The sequence below is a fragment of the Cydia amplana genome, chromosome 5 (assembly GCF_948474715.1).
Source record: "Cydia amplana chromosome 5, ilCydAmpl1.1, whole genome shotgun sequence".
Classification (NCBI taxonomy): domain Eukaryota; kingdom Metazoa; phylum Arthropoda; class Insecta; order Lepidoptera; family Tortricidae; genus Cydia; species Cydia amplana.
The window spans coordinates 9,236,402-9,258,103 of NC_086073.1; the positions used below are offsets into that span (position 1 = coordinate 9,236,402).

The window sequence follows — 21,702 nt, forward strand, 5'->3', positions numbered from 1 at the left end:
TTTGTGTTGGATAACTTGTGCTTACTGGTTTAAAAGAAAATATAGAACCCTCATTTAAAGTTAAGGTCCTTAATCTCATTGGGAGCAGATCAGTCAATCGTCTCGGGAGGTTTTGTCTGTTACCCAATTACGGATCATAGATAATGGATGGATTGATGCTACCCATTTCCCGATTCTGGCTTTATTTAGAAAATAAAATGAAATACTTTGCTGTCATTAATCATATAAATTCAATACAGATATTTAAGCAGCCCGCTTCGCACACAAAAAATCATATCAGAATGGAAAAAGCTGACAGTGTTGAAAAGGATGAAACCAAAAAGTTCGTTTTGCGAAAAACAGAATTCGGGATATTTTTTAAAACGCATTTTTTTTACATGGCTACATGACTAATTTTCATTTATGTATCAATGTATGTATCAATCGATCGGGTTTGTTTTTAGGATCAAATGTCTATATGGGACCCATTGCATTACAGTAACACAAAAGTCAGAAATTGTAGTCAAAGGCCGACAGTCGCATTTCGCTCGCGAAACGCCCTAAACAAAACGGTAAGGGAACGTGACGTCAAAGTCTCTGGGAGCCCATCTTGTAGTATGGACAAAACAAGAAAATTGCGTTTTTGTCGGTTAAATATTGCGTTTATGTATATAGTTGCTATACAATATTTTTTGGATGAAATGTAAGGAATCGAATGGTACCCTTACTTTTATCGTTTTTGGATTTAAAAAAAAAACTTAAATTTTGAAACTTTCAGGTCCTGTATTTTTGTAATTTTTCAATATTTTATTTTAATATCCACATTATTGTGATAAATTGCTCGTTTGCTCGTTTACTAGATTTTGTTATAAAATTCAATTTTGCTATCATTATCTTCGTAAATGAAAATGATTGAAACTCGTGTAAACGGATATCATTTACAATCCCTTTTTGAGATATCTAGTTTCAACGAGGAAGAAACCGCAAGCAACAAAAGAGAATTTCTTTACAATAATAATTTGAAATTTCCAGAAAAGGTAAGTAATAAAGATATGCGAAATGGAAAACGCTGAAAATCGAGTTACAGTAAAAACAGCTACCACAGCGACATCTGACGAAAACCAACACAAGGTAATTGTTAGTAGCTTGGCTTCACAACTACCCTAACCCAGCGCCATCTAACGGAGGCTAACAAGAGTACAATGTAACGTGCCACTGAAAGCCTAAAAATGTGCAGAAGAGCTAGATGGCGCGATAGAGCCTGTGCTCTAAATAGATGGCGCGATAGAGCCTGCGAAATGTCGCAATCCGAAATGGCTAGATGGCGCCAATAACGAACAACCCCGACGTCGTTTCAAATTGTTTCGGTATTTCGTATGACAAACTTTTAAGAGAACGAACAAAATAAATGTAGGAGAAACATTTATTTGTGATATTAAGACACAGTTAGATATCAAAAGGAACAATTAATACGTATATCTGAACTCAATTAATCTCTTGAACTCCTCCCGGCGGATTAAGTTACGTCAGGCGTGTCTCACTCCGCGATTTCGTCGCTTTGCTACAGGTAGCTAAAAGTACATCCGTTCGGCCCCCATTTTGGGGAATGCCATAAGCCGCGCGTGGCGCTGTCGCCACCTAGCGGCCATATCTGTGCTGATCGTAACAGACGCGTTTTGTTAGAGAGTGAGTCTTCTGTACTTAGTACTATTATTTATTCTGTGGTTACGTTTTAGAAAAAGGCGCATGAATATCGGTCCAATAAGTAGGTACCTACTGTTAGTTTATAATATCGCGACAGATGGAAAAGGGTAAGTAATAATCTAACATCAATAAATCGATCAATTTTTAAGACAAAAACTATCATATTAATGTGACTAATTTTGAGAACTTTGTTATTAACAAGCTTTTATTTATAATATGTTTCTACCAAAAATGAAATAGCAGATGAAGACACATATTTCATGGCAACTGTCCCCGTCTAATCTATTTTCGTTTCCTCACTGGACACGCACCTTGGGAACTGCAACTACACGATATACTGAGGAAATAGTTAGTAAATACAGTCATATTATAGAAACAATTTAGTGGCAACATAACTCGTAATTTATTTCCGGGTCATTTTAAATACACAGTTTTTATTAATTCATATATAGGTACTACATACATAGGTACCTACACATGAATAACGTTACAAATAAAAGAACATATTTAGCTTAACGGAAAGTAAATACACTTTTAATTGTGTCTTATGCAGTAGAAAAGTTCTAGGTTCAAAGGTTTTCTTTTGACATTATTTATAATAATTTTTTTTTAGATGTCCGAAGTTTACCAAGACTTGTTCAAGAATCTTTATTGAACAACAACATAAGTATAAAGTAACAATAAAGTAACCTAAATAAAATTAAAACTACCTACAAAACTAAAACTACTACTTAAAAAAGAAAAACTAAAAATCTATATCTAAAGAGGGCCCCTGGGGCATAGAACCAAAGATACTGGCAGCATTTCCTCGCTGAATTGCTCCAAGACTTGTTAAATTAAATTAAATATTCCTTTACTTTTATCAAAGACGTACACATGTAACTCCGTATCTATTCTCTTTGCTTTTAACAACAAAATTTCAAAACAAATTTCAAAACAGACTTCAAAACAAAATTTCTACTTGTGTTGGAAAATTAGGTGCCTAATTTTAGACTTTCTTACATATAGGTACATATATAACGTAGCGATCCCACGTTATTTTGCTCGGTACCAGATTGTCGACATTAAATGGTCCTGGCTCTGGCAGGAATGACAAGTCTAAAATATGATTGTGACCCACTTCACAAACTTGTCTGGTAAAGCTACGCCACCGACCGCCTACTGTCACAATAGGCAAATAATATCTGATTGTTGGTTTACTGACCCACGCCACGGTTTATCGGTATACATTTGAGAATTAATCGCTAGTCCCCCTTCATGGCATAATGACCCGAACATTGAGAATTATTTTATACAAGAAAATTTTCACGAACTATTCGAAATAGTAGTTTTGTTTTCGTTATATAAGTATTAACTACTCGTTGTACATAATTCTTCTCTGCTCTGTTTTATGGGCACGGAAATGAAATGGATTTAATTAAAGCTGTCTTTAAGGAATAAAAATGGGGGAATTCTGCTGGCATCAGCTCGCTGAAACTGTTAATGCAAATTTCGTCCGATTCTTTTCTTTACCGCGTGATTTCCGACAAAAATAAAAACGTGGTCGTTTGTAAGCTTTGTACTTATTTGAAATTTGCTGTGTAAGTGGTCAAAAATAAAGAGTATAAGCAACTAAATCCAATTAATATTATAATTGTATTACGATGTGTATAAATTATAACATACCCAACGTTGTTAAATCTTTAATGTTAATTATTTCTTTAAATACATTGTGCTTATTTGTTCCGCCTGAAACCACGATAACTCTCTGAAGCACATCTAAAAAAGTATTAACGTCTGATGGTTATAATTCCATCACGGATTATTCGACAAATATTTCTATTGGAGATGAGAGCGTGACATACATGCACTTTCGTCCACATACTTAACCTAACTTGACGAGGTATCAACTTGCCTGGATAAAATACTTTGGCAAACTTACAGGCAGTAAAAAAAACCGGCCAAGTGCGAGTCGGACTCGCGCACGGAGGGTTCCGCACCATCAACAAAAAATAGAGCAAAACAAGCAAAAAAGGGGTCACCCATCCAAGTACTGACCCCGCCCGACGTTGCTTAACTTCGGTCAAAAATCACGATTGTTGTATGGGAGCCCCACTTAAATCTTTATTTTATTCTGTTTTTAGTATTTGTTGTTATAGCGGCAACAGAAATACATCATCTGTGAAAATTTCAACTGTCTAGCTATCACGATTCGTGAGATACAGCCTGGTGACAGACGGACGGACGGACGGACAGCGGAGTTTTAGCAATAGGGTCCCGTTTTTACCCTTTGGGTACGGAACCCTAAAAATTAGCTTTTTGTGAATTGATACCCATACATTTAGGTCGACACATACATCAATGACATCAATGTACATGATGTTACTTTTGTGGTCCGTACAAAAGGAGCGTAACTGGATTACTGCGCCGCATAAAAGCTACTCGCGAGAGGCAAACAAAGCCCTTCACAAAGGACGCTGCGGCCGTCACATCCAACATTTTTTTTTATTACAAAATCTCGTTACATTCAGCAAAAACATAGAAAAAGAGGAATTTTGTTAATTACTGTATAATTTTTATGAAGATCAATTCCAGGATTCTTGTTTTATCGTTAGCATTTCACATTAATTATCTTAATTATATTAAGTGGCTAAAGAAACCGAAGAATATTGGTTATTAATTGGAAATTGTGTAAACTGTGTGACAAACCAATTAACGAATACCTATCGTAATGGTATTAAACGTGTACCTAATATATTACTCACCCACAATAATCAATAGATCACACTAGTGTGGCTGTGGCAACTATATGTCCATAAAATGTATTTCTTTCAAGGAGAGGTTAAAGAAGCTTTGGTTATCTGACTGATTAATTTGCCTAAATTTCTGTTGTATACTTGCTTTCTATTTTTCTACTTCATTCCAATGTTTAGTGTATTATCCCCATTCCTTTTTGTGTAATATATGTATGTTTATCCTATAAATTTTGTATGTATTTATATCATTTATCTTTTTGGTACCTTGTTGTACCTACATTTTGCTGCATTTGTCACCCTCTTTTCAGTCTCTCCTCTCATCTACTCAAAGGTTAACTGGAAGAGATCCCTCAAAGAGATAAGTTCGCCTTTGTACTTCTTACAATTTTTTTGTTATTTTTAATATGTCTTTTTGTACAATAAAGAGTTTACTACTACTACTTCTTTCTCAGTTACAAGTAGTTTAAAAATCCAGTTAAAATACTCGCTTGTGTCATCAGCAGAAAAATGTTAATAGGATTACAGTGGCAGATGAAAGCAGGACCCGGACAGGTGGGTCGGCGCCGACCGCAGCCAAGCGCTGCGCCCGACGCGGTGCGGTCGCGCCGCGCACTCGGATTTGCTAATTAATTCCAAACGCGCACTGCCCACTTTAGAAGGACATATGGACATGAAATCTGCTTCCGTTACACGACCGCACGGCGCACAATGGAATCTGCGAGCTTTTGTTGTAGATACATACATGCTAATATTGTAGTGACCCTCCTAATTAGAGAAGGCTAAATCGTACAGCAGTAAAAATGTTTTTCACCTCAGCAGCTCGAATAAATAATCGAATTTTGCAAATAAATATATCTTTATCTTTATCTTTGAACATGGGTACTTTGATTCTTAAAAACAGTGAGCAAAATCTCTCTCTCACTGAGTGAGACAAAATGACATTCAAGTGACCTTTATAGTCAAATGTCATTTCAACATGCGGGAGAATAAAAGTTCGAAATACTTGGGTTCTATTATCTCTGTCCCTTTCACACTGTTATCAAAAAGAAACAGACAAAAAAAGTTAAAACGACATTCAACGGTATATTCACGGTTTATAATAGACCCCCGAAAAACTTCAGACAGCATCGTTCCAAACCACGTACGAGTATGAATTCTTATTAATTAATTATTAAAAATAAAGTTTAAGATTTGATAAAAACTGATAAAATACTATATTTTAGGTATTTTATTGTACAATTAAAATAATGAACTCAAAAAATACACAGATCATCACGCAAAATTAATTATTTTACTTTTAAGAATTTCTACCATAGTTGACAAATAGTACGTATCCGCAATTCGGACCGTATCTTACGAAGATTTTTTTTACAAAAAAAAGTTGTCGATTGAAGTGTCAGTTGATGTTTGTTATTTCTATATTATTTTACTGGAATTTATTATTACGTTATGTTTTTGTGTTCCATTGCGGTAATTAAACTTAATTGTTTGTTTATCTTAAGAAAACATGAGTACAGGTATTAAGTGATGAAGAAGGATTAAATTTTTCAAGTTGTCTAATAGGTATGTTCTCACTGCTCAGGTGAAAAATGTTGTGTATTACACGAGATCAAAGTTATTTACATCTCGTGCGCTTTTGAGTCCCTTACTACGCTCAAGATTCGAAATTAGCTCGCTACGCTCGTGAATCTATTATAGAATCTTTCGCTTGCATGGGACTCAAAATAAGCACTCGAATAAATATAAAACTTTGATCTCTTGTTGTACAAATAACTATTGTCAACATATATTTGACCGTTCTGTATGTCAAACACGCAATATATTCTCTTCGTGAAACAAACAAACCTTAGCAAACTCTTTTGTCTCACTAAGGTATGTAAGTCGATTTATGCGAGGCTGATTAATTCATACCTCACATTCACTATATTGTACTACTCTACTTGTGTTGCTGTTTTCTTTCTGTATTATTTTCTTAATTTTCTCCTATTGAGATGTGCAATAAAGAGCATTTTGTATGTGTATATTTTAATTTTAACCCTAGTCCGGCTACATGTACGATTTTCATAATGCATGCAGTACCTATATGTGTCATCTCCAGTCAATATCAATAAATCGGAGATAAATAAATTTACATCAGCAGAAGGAACAACAAAAATGAAATGGTAAAAAATCATACCCATCATTAAAAGCACTGCCGACCTTACTGCTCGCAAGATTTTTTGTTACTATAGGTTACTTATTGCGCACTGAAAAAAACAAAAGCGATAAAAGAGTGGTCCGAACAATTCCAAAGGCATAAAATATTTCAAATTGTATAAACGGAGACTTATATCTCCTTCTGAGCAATATTATAAATCTGTGAGGAGGGATAAGTTATGCGGACGATTTTATGGGAGAGTCATCTCTCGGAATGAAGTTTCAGAGGGTAGGTAATACAAAAAGAGCGCATCAAGATTCCGCATGCGAACGGCTAGCGGGGACGCGGCACGCGGTGCGGCTCGGCCTTCTGTTATTAAATCTTACGTAGGCAGCCATGGGCCCATATTTCCTTTACCGAGCTAGGTGACGATTGCGTCGCACACATCCTAAAGCCCTAAAGCTCTCACAAAGGGCCAAATTACACCCACTTCGTAAGGCTTCGTCCGCTTTGTGTGCTCTGGAATTGTGCTGAGCCAACTCTGTTGATTCAGTCCGTGTTTGTGCCGTAATAGTGTTTAAATAGGCAGACTCATTGAATCTTCTAGATATGGGAATTAAATGGAGAAAAACGTATATGGAAATTAAAAATAATTCGACTTACACGAACATTTCTTAATGAAAGCTCACGAAAAACTTTTAAAAGCTGCTCGAGGTGCACAGGTCGAGTGCGCGTCACAGCCCTCTTGACACGGCGGCCGCATGCCTAGGCGACGTCCGCGCCGCTACTTGTACACCCATTGTACTAATTACTCTCCCAACTAAACACCATTCTCGCTTGACTGCCTGGTAATAAAGAGTTCATCCCTGCACCGAGATCAACGGCGCAGATATTAAATGTGTCACCACTGAAGTTAATAATTAACTTCAAAGTTTCCGTGTGCTGAGTTTGACACTTCAACCTGAGCGGGGAAGCTGAATTTTCACTAGAAATTGTCTAGAACAGGCGCATACTTGCGGACTCAATTATGATATTAAACAGCTTCAAATTCAAGTTGTAAGTTAATGAACTATGACCAACCGATAAATTAATCGTTAACGATACATACATTAGGCATAATAAAGACGTTAAACTCCTTATGTATCGGATGGACTATTAGGTTTTGTCAATATACTTACTTATATAAGTTCATATTATATTCTATACTAGCAACCCGCCCCGGCTTCGCACGGGTTAACAAATTATACATAAACCTTCCTCTTGAATCGCTCTAACTATTAAAAAAACCGCATCAAAATCCGTTGCGTAGTTTTAAAGATCTAAGCATACAGACAGACAGACAGCGGGAAGCGACTTTATTTTATACTATGTAGTGATTAAACGTCTCCTTTACTTCTTACATGAGACGAGCGTACGGGCTTGTTATAGGAGATATAATGTGATGGGACCGAAAATATGCCGACATGGCACTATCATGTAACAATGCCGAATACTCGTATTGTTGTTTTTGTCGCTTTTATACTGCATTTTTTTACGAGCATAATGATGGTGTCTACAACTTTTCAGAACGTACATTGTATTTTAGGATGGAGAGAGGATATGTGGATTAGATGTTTATTTTTTTGCATATCGCTATTAAATAAATGGAACAAAATCGCGAACAATGCCTTCTAGATATTTCGAAGGAATAGGAATGCTTAAGATCTCCAAGTGTCTAAAAAATTAAAGGGAACATAATTTGAAATATTGGTGTGGTCAGGATTAGTGAACATTATATTATATGTTAACGGAAATGTATTTATACAACGTCGTAGGAAATGTACATAACTAATTCCTAAAATCGCCCGAATGGGAATTTTTTTTTTAATTGATATATATAAAAAATTGTAATTCTCTTGTGGTCGCTAATGACCTTGTTGTTAAAAAGCGACCTTAAATAAATTAATAAAAAAAAAAATTTTTTTTTAATACATATATTTATAACCTAAATATCGAGGACACTTAGTTACAACAACCAAAGCAAATCCTTAGTTTATGTAACTTCCCTGCAGTAATAACAAAACTAACCGGTGTGCACAGGTTGTAATAATAGCCCCGGCTGTAATGTAAAGAGCGAAACACTCTTACCGACAAATTTAACAAAACATAGTGCCGGTTAGCGTAAGCGTATGCGACCATTCGTAAAGAATCGCGCAAGGCGACGCATTAGGAAGATTAAAACTTGTAAAAGCAAAGAAGCGAACCAAGTGCCTCTGCAGCGTCGCTACAAACGTACAAGTACGTAAACACGCGCGTCGCACACGTTTCCCGCAGGCTTACAGACACAGGAATTTGAATCGGGTAGGAGATTAAAAATAATACAGAGCCTTTGCTATTCTTTGCTTTCATAAGACTTCTTGCATTTTGAACTAGGTCATGCTCATATTTCAATGTAGAAAATTTCAATATAAACTAACCTACGACGAGAACATAATAGGTGTTCATAAACAAAACTTATTGACTGATCATTAGCCAATAAATAAATGAATTATTTAGATAATATAAAAATAATTGCGCATTTAAACAACCGAACCAATACTTACATGGAATTTCATATTATTTTGTTGTTAAAATTACGAAAATGCCTTTTGTATTTTCTTGACCGAATATGTAAATTAAAAAGTGGATAATCTATTAACGTAAACTTACCTATAATGATCCGGAGCAGGCTGGCAGCAAGCAGACCCAAGTCCGGAGAATTAGCCATGGGTCACACACTCGCAAACATGTTCACAACGATTACGATCCATCACACTTCACCAAATAGGTAACTGCACTGCAAATACTTGACGATTACTATTTACGGATCAAATGTTCTTAGAGTTACATCAGTTTTTACTGATTTCTCAAGGAGTTAAACTTTTTCATTTTTGAATTTTCTGACACGGAGCGACTGTGAATTTACTTTATTCATTATTATTTAATTCGTAGATTATTCGACACGTAAACGGGTTTATGGAAACAAAATAATACGGGAGTGCTTCGTCAGTGTTCCGTATTCCCTAGGAACCGCCCCTGAGCACTGCACAATAACTCACTCAAAATCCGTATAACTTTTTTAATTCACGCCTCAGAATTAATGCAGGCTTTTTTCTGATTTATTTCAAGCAACGCTGTTTATAATGAAGGTAAAATTGCGTACTTCATGATATAGGTATACGTATATATGTATATGTATGAGATTAACATATCGACTTATCTACATAAATATGTTTTCCTAACTCGATTCCATCAGTGAAATTCCGTTTAACATAGGTACATGGTGTCTCTGACCATGGGGCTTTAAATCCAGGGCTTGATTTTACTCGCTAAACTGAGCTACTTTTACTATGGGATTTTTTTGGCTTTTCCATAGAAAACGTCGACATCTGATCAGCCAAAATGTATGAAAGTGTAAAAAAAAATTCTGGATTTCGGGGTTGGTGCCATAATAAAAGTAGCTCAGTTTAGCGAGTAGAATCGAGCCCTGGATTTAAAGCCCCATGGTCAGAGACACCCTGTATAATAATACTTGTATGTAGGTAGTTGTACTATTGTATTTGGGTTCTCGTAGTTATGCTTTTGGAACAATGCTGTTGGCTTAATAAGGTTATTTATGCCTGCAGACTCTTAGGAAAACAACCGCACGAAACACAACGTTCTAAATTAAGCTTTCTACTCAGTATTTTAATAAAAGAGGTAATCCGTAATTTATTACTCATAACAAATGAGCAAATGAGCATTTGTACCTACAAATGCGGTCGCAAATGCCGCTCCCGCATTGGCTTATACAGCCATGAGACTCATTTTGAAACATTTCCTTACCATTTAAAAATGTCGTCATTTCGGTTTAAAGCCTTATTCTTATTTTAAATAGGTAATATAAAAACGTATTGATTGCATAAACCCCCTCGCGCCTTTGAAATTGTTATCTCCTGCAGGTCCAGTGGACATTTGACGAGTCCACGGCCGAGCAGGTCCAGTTATCAGCTAGTTAAAATGCAAATTGTTGTCTTTTGTTTGCGCAAGCCGATCGACAGGGTGATTCGTCGCCGCGCAACAAAAATGCTAAATATTCATTTATAGGCAACGCGGGAATCTTTCATCGTTACGGCCAGATTTGAGATTCGCCAGGGGACAGCAGTTTATTTTATGCCATAATTTTAAGGCGTTTTGTCACAATATAGATAAGAGATACGATTTTTTATGCTAGGTATACGGCAAATAATCTTTGTCTGAACAACACAATTTATTAATGATTTCATATTTTAATGATATATCTATTCAAATATTGCATTACTCGAATATGGAAAAAGTCAATTAACTCCGATTTCAAGAACCAAACATAAACGGTTTTCTACAAAATTCGTCCCAATGTGAACTCCAGTCACCTCAGTAACGAGTTATATAATAAAAAGGCAAGTAAAGTGAACAAAATGGCGTTCACTAACATCTCTATAACGGCACAGTGCCCGACGATCTACAAGTTTATCGCCACTTTTACGTTAATGAGGCTGCGACGGAGTTCCACGCGGGGTCTGGTTGAAATTTATGAATAGGCAAATGCTTTCGGTGTTCCAGTTAACTCGATGCCAACCCGATTACTAACATCAAAACTTCATAGGAATATATTGCGCGCGCCGGGGGTTTAAAACTTCTGAGCCCCTTCCGCGAGAAAAACGGACTATATTAATGTTGATGAACACACGTTATCAGATTACTAATAAGCCTGTGAAGTTTACAGTGTTTGCGCGAACCAACATAATCTATGAAGAAGAAAGAAAGAAGAAAGTTTGCTTTGATCGATAGTAAGATTACAATTAGTGGAGGCTAATTTAGTACAATGACCTGCAATATCTGATACGATAAAGGGCTCAAACATATGCTTACGACAAATGTCTTACAAAGAAAGTCGTACTACGTAATTAGTAATTTCCTTCAAAATACGGTGAATTTGACGTGATTGTTACTCATTTTGGTGCAAATATACATATATAAGTAGTATATAAATGGTATTAATGGTTTAACTCTGCTATTAAGTATGTGTTTCATAACATGATTAATAACATTAAATTAATACTTATACTCGTACGAATATGCAATTGCCAGAAGTATAGTATCCAAATCAACAATTCTGGCAATAATATGAAATTTTAATAGTTACATAGGTACACAAAGACTATATTTTTTCAATATTTGTATGTATTTGTTGCAGTTCATCCGCTATGAAAAGGTTGTTTGCTGGAACAGAACCCTCTTTAGTAATAAGGTCGCCGATTCCACCTCTACTTTTCCGTTATCTTTTATGTGTTTGTATAGGTTGTCAAACGCCAAAATGTTCGTGAGCACTAAACTATCACCTTATTGAAAAATGACGTCATTTAAATAGTGTCTCGGAGGAAATGCCTAGAAAAATCAGAAAACCTTTAGAATCATAAACATTTAGACAAATGTTGGAAATTTCACCCACTGTGGCTTTTAAAGCCTCATTGAATGGGCACTCTTAAATCAGTTTCTTCCACATTTGTATGTAGGCGCCACTACAAAATAATATATTCGGAATGTTCGTGAACAAAATACAAACACAGTCGAGCGAGGAGTGGCGGTATAAAAGACCCTCGAACAAAGCGAGCGCGGTCACTTGATGCCGATTGCGGCCGCACAAGTACTTATCATTTTGTTTACGCCTAAATAACTACCGGGTCACTTTTCGAATATCTGTCACTATTGTTCGTAAATCATTAATTAATTTTCGTTCAGTTAGGAAACAAATAACACGGCTCCTAATTGAAATTACGATGGCAAAAACATCGCCGGAGATGGACAAAAACGTAATTAATCGCAATTGATTGTAGGTAAAATATTTCTGGCCTCCCTCTTTGACTTGGGTTTAATTGTTTAATATTGTGTTTTGTCTACGTAGCTAGATAATGACTAAGCGTTACAATATAAAAGGATTCCACAGAAGACAGAGGTCGAGGTCAAAATAACACGATGTGTATCTAGACATAAAACTGACACAGTATTTATCTTAATTTTTACCTGTGGGAGTTTATTCATTATGTTTGTCTCTTTCTTAATTATGGGGCTTATAACTACCGTTATTTACTATATTAATACAGTTTACCTACTGTAATTTGGATTTAATGATATGTCGTCCTCGATCCTCAGTATTGTATTGACCCATTTTTTAGGGTTCCGTAGCCAAATGGCAAAAAACGGAACCCTAATGGATTCGTCATGTCTGTCTGTCTGTCTGTCTAAGACTATAAGAACTATACTGTTGAAACTTGGTAAGTAGATGTATTCTGTGAACCGCAATAAGATTTTCACACAAAAAAAGAAAAAAAAAATTTAGGGTGTTCCCCATACTTAGAACTGAAACTCAAAAAAAATTTTTTTTCATCAAACCCATACGTGTGGGGTATCTATGGATAGGTCTTCAAAAATGATATTGAGGTTTCTAATATCATTTTTTTCTAAACTGAATAGTTTGCGCGAGAGACACTTCCAAAGTGGTAAAATGTGTGTGTGTGTGTGTGTGTCCCCTGTAACTTCTAAAATAAGAGAATGATAAAACTAAACAAAATATATGATGTACATTACCATGCAAACTTCCACCGAAAATTGGTTTGAACGAGATCTAATAAGTAGTTTTTTTTTTTTGGGGTTCCCCATATTTAGAACTGAAACTCAAAAAAATTTTTTTTTTCATCCAACCCATACGTGTGGGGTATCTATGGATAAGATAGGTCTTCAAAAATGATATTGAGGTTTCTAATATCATTTTTTTCTAAACTGAATAGTTTGCGCGAGAGACACTTCCAAAGTGGTAAAATGTGTGTGTGTGTGTCCCCCCCCTGTAACTTCTAAAATAAGAGAATGATAAAACTAAAAAAAATATATGATGTACATTACCATGCAAACTTCCACCGAAAATTGGTTTGAACGAGATCTAGTAAGTAGTTTTTTATTAATACGTCATAAATCCCTTAAATACGGAACTGAACGCACTTGGCCGCTTTTTTGAGCAAAAGGATAAAAGATGGGTGGTAGATTCAAAAAAGTTACATTACATAATTTAGATATAATTTTGATGACAATATGTATGTTCGAATTGGCCTGTAGGTTTAAATAGTCCCAAAATAATTAAACCTACCTGTAACTTTTTTATCAACCGCTCGATTTATATGATACATCTCTGGATTTCTAGTTTTAGTATTGTAAAGAATTAAATTGTACAACGGGACTTAATCGCGTTGTACAATTGTGTAAAAATCGTGAAAGTTTAAATCAGTGTATTGTAAAGAATGTTGTAAATTTAATCTAAGTCGTAGAAGCTCATTCATTTTCGAGAGCTGATTTTGCCCCATTTAGGGTGAATTGTGTGTGGACAGTTATCGTTTAGGCTCAAACCAAAAGACTACCTACTTCCTTTCCTTCAAAAACTTCTAATTCAACTAGACCTAAGGGTTAATAAAGTATTGGCAGTAACACGGCTAATTGGCTACTGATTTCGTTCAAACCCTCTACAAATACTCTTGCTACGCCGTAGCGCTACGAGTGAATGTCGGTGAATTTATGATAGCCGTCATCTAAGCTTGGAGCTAGATTCTGTGTTTAATTTCTTGTTTTGTAACTGTTATGGATTTAATCTGTCAGCTGTCAAAAGGGACATTTTGGATCCAGAATTTTGAAAACGACCGTAACATCACATAACATACTAAATAAACTCATATTTAGAACCATCTACTTATTCATTATCACTACGGATAATCTTTTAATAAGATTAATTGCTATTAAACTGACTACCAAAGTTAAATTATTACGAAGTATTACGAACCGATTTTCTGCTCTTGATCATACTTGAGGTAAGGCTATTACTACGAGTACAGTTAGGTATATTCAATATATTAATTACATATTAAGAAAATGACTAGGTAAATCAATGTACAGAGAGACGTAAAACTACAAAAGACTACAAAAAAAAGCCTGTTACCCAAGTGTATTCTTGTAAAAGACAGTGAAAACAATAGAAACTAAATTTGTTGTTAATATTTTTTTTATTGGTAAAAATGCCAGAACAAGGATCGATTTAGTTTAATCCCTGGCATTCTACCACGGGACATGGTCTTACGGGCTTACTGTGGCCGCGCTAACAAACTTTCAGAATAATTCACAGCGGGATTAGAAGTGTGGATAATGCCATCGCTCACCGAGATAAAATAAATCAAGTCTTAAAAAAGTGTTTTTATAAAGGGGTGCGTCTCGACTCAGTGATTTGTGTCGTGACTGGCTCTGAATTCTTACGTTGTTACCTGACGCGTTAAAGGAGTGGATTTAATTTAATTTGATCAAATGCGCCCCATCTTAATTTAATTATTAGTTTTTTTTCTGAGTTTCTGTGGTTACATTTTCAAATATAGAGCATGTGGCCTGTAACACGGGCGAAAGATTAAAACGTAGATTCTACTCCTCAAACTAGACAATGTTTGTTCAACGACTTTTAAAAATAACTTGTGGTTTGGATTTTAAAACACTTTAAAATTTATTCCAACACGCAATGTATTACGAAATTGATTATGCCTGTACGGTGACAAGACTGACAGGCAATGTCAATTAGACGGAATTTAAAGTACATTGAAAATATTATTTAGTTTGAAAAAGGGACAATCTTAAGACTACATATTTTCTAAAAGTTGTTGAACAAAAGTTTTATTGTTTGAGGAGTATAATCTACGTTTTAATTATTCGCCCGTGTTACAGGCCACATGTTGTATCGAAATGCAAAGAAATTGTTTTCCAATCCTCTTTACATAGCGTCTTTATCTACAACTTTTTTTATTGCAAATGATGACGTCTTCAAAATCGCACCCGGTCATAAAATAGTGAGCAATGTGGTACGGTCGGTTAGTGTTGACATCGCGGGTGTCGCGGAATGGGCGGGCTGGCCGGCAGAGATAAAAACCCGCCACGGTGGCCGCGTTTAATGGCAGCACCACAACCAGGACACGCCCACTGCTAACAAATAATATACACAAACGTTATAATTATAAGTATTATAACCTAGCTACAAAGTAGGTATTTTAAAAGAATAGGAATAAAATAGGAATTAATGAAACCTTCAGGTTGAAGTCTTCCAATTTGAGTTTATTTGAGTTAGAACATTTAAGTCAACATAATTCAATCAACGGAAAAGTACGTAAACAGGAATATTTACATCGGAACAAATCGAATTACTCTGCAAATATTTTTTTCATTTCCGGGCAATGTTCTGACAAATAAGTGAATTTGTTTTCGAGCACAGTAACAAAGACTCGACCTGCTGTACATTGTATGGCGCTTAATTTTGCGTAGGTACTTAACGTTATAATAAATCAGATGTCAGAATAAAACATCGTAGTGGGCGGGATAAATCTGTCGAACCACTGACAAATGCTATGGCGGAAGCGTATTGAACTGAGACCGCAAACAGATATTATGATAGATATGAAATAAAACGCAACACGCAAACAGAAACACGTGGAAACTGGCAACAACGGAAGTATAGTCTACAACTTAAGACGCAGTATGAATACTAAACATTATTGAGCATAAAAAGTACTCCAAAGTAGCAATAGATAGAAACCGCTTTGAAGCAGGTTTACGAAAGGGAGAACAAACGCAAAATAGAATAGATTCTTTATAGCCCAAGAAAAAGGTTGTCGGTATTTATGTGAATACCAACTAGGCAGCTAGGTTCTCAACCACATATTTATCACGTCTTCTGTAATAACAATTTGTTTTTTCGAGGGTACAAAATAGGAGCAATAGTTATGCTCCACCTCGACATTTAGGAGCGTTCTTTTATTTATAAAAATAACAATGCGGCATCTGTTTTCTTTTGAAACAGCCATCGGGAATGATAAGTGGAGGAAGGTGTGCGCTATATTTCTAAATTTTTATAGACATAGTAAGACTTTCTGAGATAAAAATAATATCACTCAAATTACGAAGTTAACTTTTGGCGTTTATCAGTCTGACTAATAAATATTACGCTTACAAAATATAATTGTGAGTATTATGAGAAAATTAAGTTCCAGTTATCAGTTTTCGCAATAATATCTGTACCCAAACCATGAGACACTGACAGTGTCAAAACTGACAAAAACGCTCACGTCTACGTAATTTACTTCTATACATCTTCCTCGCACTAATATGCGAGTGCGAGCGAGATGCATAGAAAGTAAGTTACGTTCACGATAGCTTTTTATGTCAGTGCCAAACCAAACGAAACGGGTAAATAAATATGAATTCATCCAAAGCGAAACATAAACAAGGCAATGGAATTATACATCAAATTCCGATCGGTAATGTTTCTGTCGACAAGTTTGTAATCGCCATAACTTCAACACAAATTAGACGCAACTTGAAACTGAGGATCTTTTGATTATTAAACTATTAGATTACCTAAAGTTTGTAACTACTTACGAGTATAATACCGGAGCGGGGGTCGATTGGTTTTAGCAGTTGTAGCGCGTATCCACTCCAGTCTGTATCACGGTCCCATGCATATTAAAGACACCAATCAACGCGAGGTCTTCAGTACTCATTACTACTGCTGGTAAACGCTAGCCTCAGAAAACCCCGATTCCAGGAGGAACCAGATTAATTACAACCCAGGGAGTTGCGCGCTGCGTTCTGCCCTAAACGACTGGAGCAAAAGAAATGACCTACTTTCCTGATTTCTCTCAATCTTTTAAACAGTTATTTTGAATATAATATAAGTATTTGGGTCTTTCCGCGTAACTCGGACATGACAACGAAAAAATAAACTATTGAATTTAGAATGTGTTTGAATGTAGAATAATCAAATGAGGGTAGCAGAACAAATTTTATAACCTTAAGTCAATAATAAGTCAACGGTTGTCATAATTTCCGACATTGTAAGTGCTGCTTGCGGAATCAACTACGAACGTAAAATAAGTGATTATAAATATTACGACTTTAATTGATTTTTACGCAAAGAAGAGGTAAGTAACCTTTATTTATCTGTTGTCTATTAAATTATTCACGCGTTACTTTGATTACAATTATCATAAGTTGAAAGAAAAATATGTAAGAGGTGAATGAAAATTGCATGTCGTTGAGTAACGTGAGTAACGTAAAAAACAATATTTTTCATTTACTGTACTGAAGTTTTGGACAAACGAACTTATATTGAACTATGTGTATGATTGGGCTTACGAGTAGATGGTGTCATTCTCGCCGTTTATTTCTCCGCATAAGTGTTATTTTATAGAAATACATGACTTCAGATACTTGTAACGTGAGTCACAGTGAATCGCGTTGTTGCAACTGTAAAGCGAGTAACTAAATATTTGAATGTATTTTGTAGCTACAATGCCTCTATCAGCGGCAGAAAGGGCAAAAAGAAGAAGACAGAAGCTGAAAGACGACGGAAAGTACGAAGAGTATAAGAAAAAACATAGGCTTGCCGCCAAAAAAATCAGGCAAAAGAAGAAGTTGCTAGATAACATGACTCAAAAAAAGAAAAACCAATTTATAAAGGATGAAAGAGAAAAAACCAGAAAAAGAGTTGAAAAACATATAGATCAAAGAAAAAAGCTGAATAAGCAAGAGCCTTAGATAGTTCAATTGCATCCTCATCTTCGATGTTAATTAATCGCCAAGCTTTGGGTAGAGCTAAATAACGTATCAGAAAAGTTCTAATTCTAATAATAATAAGTAAAAAATATGCTATTTGTTTGCTAGAAATGATAAAAAATATCAAAATATTCTAGGTAGTCGCAAGTAACGTGATTCACGAAATCGCTGTAACGTGAGTTCGTAAGGTTTTATATTTTATTTAAATAAGGGTGTATCTTTGATTTCATTTGGTTAACTATTAAAGAAGCTTGCATACTTATGTCATAGTTTTGTTATTTTGTTAAAACTAATTCATTCAATAATCAAAGGGAAATCAATAAACACAAAAGGCGTAAAACTCCGTGTTCATTTCTTGTAACTTGAGTCATGGAGTTATTTTCCACTTTTCTCCAATTTTTATAATTTGATGGAGAAAAAGTACTTCGATAAATGATTCGCAGTAATGTACTCTGTGATATTATTATCAAGTTTTCGACGTAGAAAGCTCTTGATCTCAAATATACGACAAGATTGTTAGGAATAGTGACTACAAAGTAACGTGAGTTACCGTGGATTTACCCATTTCGTGTCCTGCTTGAGTAAAGGAGCTATTCTATCGAAGTAAGCAATAAAAAAACGTACAGTTAAATAACTAAATATATTACTATTGCTATAGATAAAGGAACTTGTAAAGCGATTTAAATGTAAAGTCTATTTTTTTATTCGGTAGACTAAAATGACATTTCATAGTATGAGATGACACATGATGTTCATACTATGAAATGTCATTTTAGTCTACCGAATAAAAAAATAGACTATAGGTACTACACCTACATGTTATTTTATACGTACCTACACTCAAACTTAAAAGTTAAACAGGCCGAGGGTATTTACCTACTACATATTTTCGCAGCAAATTAATTAGCTGCCCGCTCTGGTAACGACGAGCGGTTTCCTTTCTCTAATTGAGAGGATAAAGACATGCATATTATCAACGCTTTAATTTAAGTAATTAGATTCAAGCCACCCTCGTTAACCGTGTACGTAACGTAGCTACCTCAATCCATTTAAACAATTAAGATGTTTCTTATTTCTGTGCCAAAAATACTACACAAAGCACATTTTAGTTTCATATCCGTTGATATTCAAAAGCTTGTTATTTATGGCCAGTATAAGGCGCCGTTGGAAGTTTAATATACGTATAATGTACGAAACTGACATAGCCCAGCTTTTGTTTTCAGGTGCTTTCTATTTTTCCCTATTCTGGTGCAACAACATCCGGAGCTGGAACAATGTTCGTTGCGAAACGGTTTTTATATGTCACAGGAAAACTGAAAAGGTCGTAAGTAGGTAAGTGTAAGGCCTGAGTGGACGCTCAAGTTGGGCGTGCAGCGGGGCGGGGCGTGCGGCGTGCATGTTACACAAATGCAAGCGTATAGGAGCGGCCTTAGTGCACGCTGCTCAAATTACTTGTGAGCCCGACGCCACGCTGCACGCCCCGTCGAACGCTCCGCTTCGAGCGTCCACTCAGGCCTTAAGAGTATGTTGTCAGCGGCAGGCCGTAGGGAACGGACCAGGAAATAAAAATATACCTACTCATATTTTCGTGTTCCTAAGAATGGTTGACATGAGGAAAAGTGGATTACTTGTGTATGTCGGCGGCAGATCGTAAAATCGGGCATATCGAGATATTCCTAGGCATATCATGAAACGCCGCCATTTCATGATCTGACTAAGTTTAACCCAGGCGTATCACGATCTGCCTTATAAAAGAGGCGGCAGATCGGTCAGACCAATGTATTCGTTGATATTCCTAGCTTCATACCGGGCGCATCGTAAAATAATTGATGAGATATTCCTAGGCATATCATGAAACGCCGCCATTTCATGATCTGACTAAAATTAACTCAGGCATATCACGATCTGTCTTATAAAAGATTCGGCAGATCGATGGGAGCAATGTATTCGTCGAATTCCTAGCTTCATTCATACCGATCGCATCGTAAAATAATTGCATTTTTTGCCACTGGTGGCGCTGCATTCTATATGGCGCTGCGTCCGAGTCCAGTGTTGCCAGATCGTACCTTTTAATACAAGTTTACGTTCCTTTTGAGCCTTGAGGTTTGCTCGATATGGCTGGTGGTCGCTAGGCAGATCATGAAATGCCGGCGTTTCATGATCTGCCTAGGAATATCACCCCTTGAGGTTTGCACGATATGGCTGGTCGTCGCTAGGCAGATCATGAAATGCCGGCGTTTCATGATCTGCCTAGGAATATCACCCCTTGAGGTTTGCACGATATGGCTGGTCGTCGCTAGGCAGATCATGAAATGCCGGCGTTTCATGATCTGCCTAGGAATATCACCCATTGAGGTTTGCACGATATGGCTGATGGTCGCGCTAGGCAGATCATGAAATGCCGGCGTTTCATGATCTGCCTAGGAATATCACCCCTTGAGGTTTGCACGATATGGCTGGTGGTCGCTAGGCAGATCATGAAATGCCGGCGTTTCATGATCTGCCTAGGAATATCACCCCTTGAGGTTTTCACGATATGGCTGGTCGTCGTTAGGCAGATCACGAAATGCCGGCGTTTCATGATCTGCCTAGGAATATCACCCCTTGAGGTTTGCACGATATGGCTAGTCGTCGCTAGGCAGATCATGAAATGCCGGCGTTTCATGATCTGCCTAGGAATATCACCCCTTGAGGTTTGCACGATATGGCTGGTCGTCGCTAGGCAGATCATGAAATGCCGGCGTTTCATGATCTGCCTAGGAATATCACCCCTTGAGGTTTGCACGATATGGCTGGTCGTCGCTAGGCAGATCATGAAATGCCGGCGTTTCATGATCTGCCTAGGAATATCACCCCTTGAGGTTTGCACGATATGGCTGGTCGTCGCTAGGCAGATCATGAAATGCCGGCGTTTCATGATCTGCCTAGGAATATCACCCATTGAGGTTTGCACGATATGGCTGATGGTCGCGCTAGGCAGATCATGAAATGCCGGCGTTTCATGATCTGCCTAGGAATATCACCCCTTGAGGTTTGCACGATATGGCTGGTGGTCGCTAGGCAGATCATGAAATGCCGGCGTTTCATGATCTGCCTAGGAATATCACCCCTTGAGGTTTTCACGATATGGCTGGTCGTCGTTAGGCAGATCACGAAATGCCGGCGTTTCATGATATGCCTAGGAATATCACACCCTACTATTTGATATGCCTAAACGTCGCTAGGCAAATCGTCAAACGTTGATGTTTGAACGATATGGCTGGTAGTCGCTAGTCAGATCATGAAATGGCGGCGTTTCATGGTATGCCTAGGAATATCTCGATATGGCCGATTTTACGATCTGCCTCCGACATGTACATATAAATCTATTTCGGATTTAATAAATAGTGTGTTGTTTGACCTAATGATTATATGAGCAAAAATTTTAGCATTTCTGAGTTTAAATTTGTTATTTATCCAAGAATGTCACGAACTAGTTATCAA

At 36.5% G+C, this 21,702-nt stretch overlaps 1 protein-coding gene and 1 long non-coding RNA gene across 4 annotated transcripts in view; one reads left to right on the forward strand and one right to left on the reverse strand.

Annotated features, from left to right (window-relative positions):
• The window catches only part of LOC134647952 (neural-cadherin-like), a 297,639-nt gene that overhangs the window by 123,233 nt on the left and 152,704 nt on the right, over window positions 1-21,702 (reverse strand). The window contains exon 1 of one of the 3 annotated variants that reach the window (XM_063502342.1): window positions 9,244-9,370. The exons of the other annotated variants lie outside the window; for them this stretch is intronic. Within the exon in view, the coding sequence (XP_063358412.1) occupies window positions 9,244-9,301 (58 nt within the window). The 5' untranslated portion in view covers window positions 9,302-9,370. Of the gene's footprint in view, window positions 1-9,243; window positions 9,371-21,702 lie in introns of those variants that run through there. 3 annotated transcript variants of the gene reach the window in all.
• Window positions 1-21,702, forward strand: part of LOC134648018 (uncharacterized) — a 233,744-nt gene that overhangs the window by 50,354 nt on the left and 161,688 nt on the right. The gene's annotated exons all lie outside the window — the stretch shown is intronic.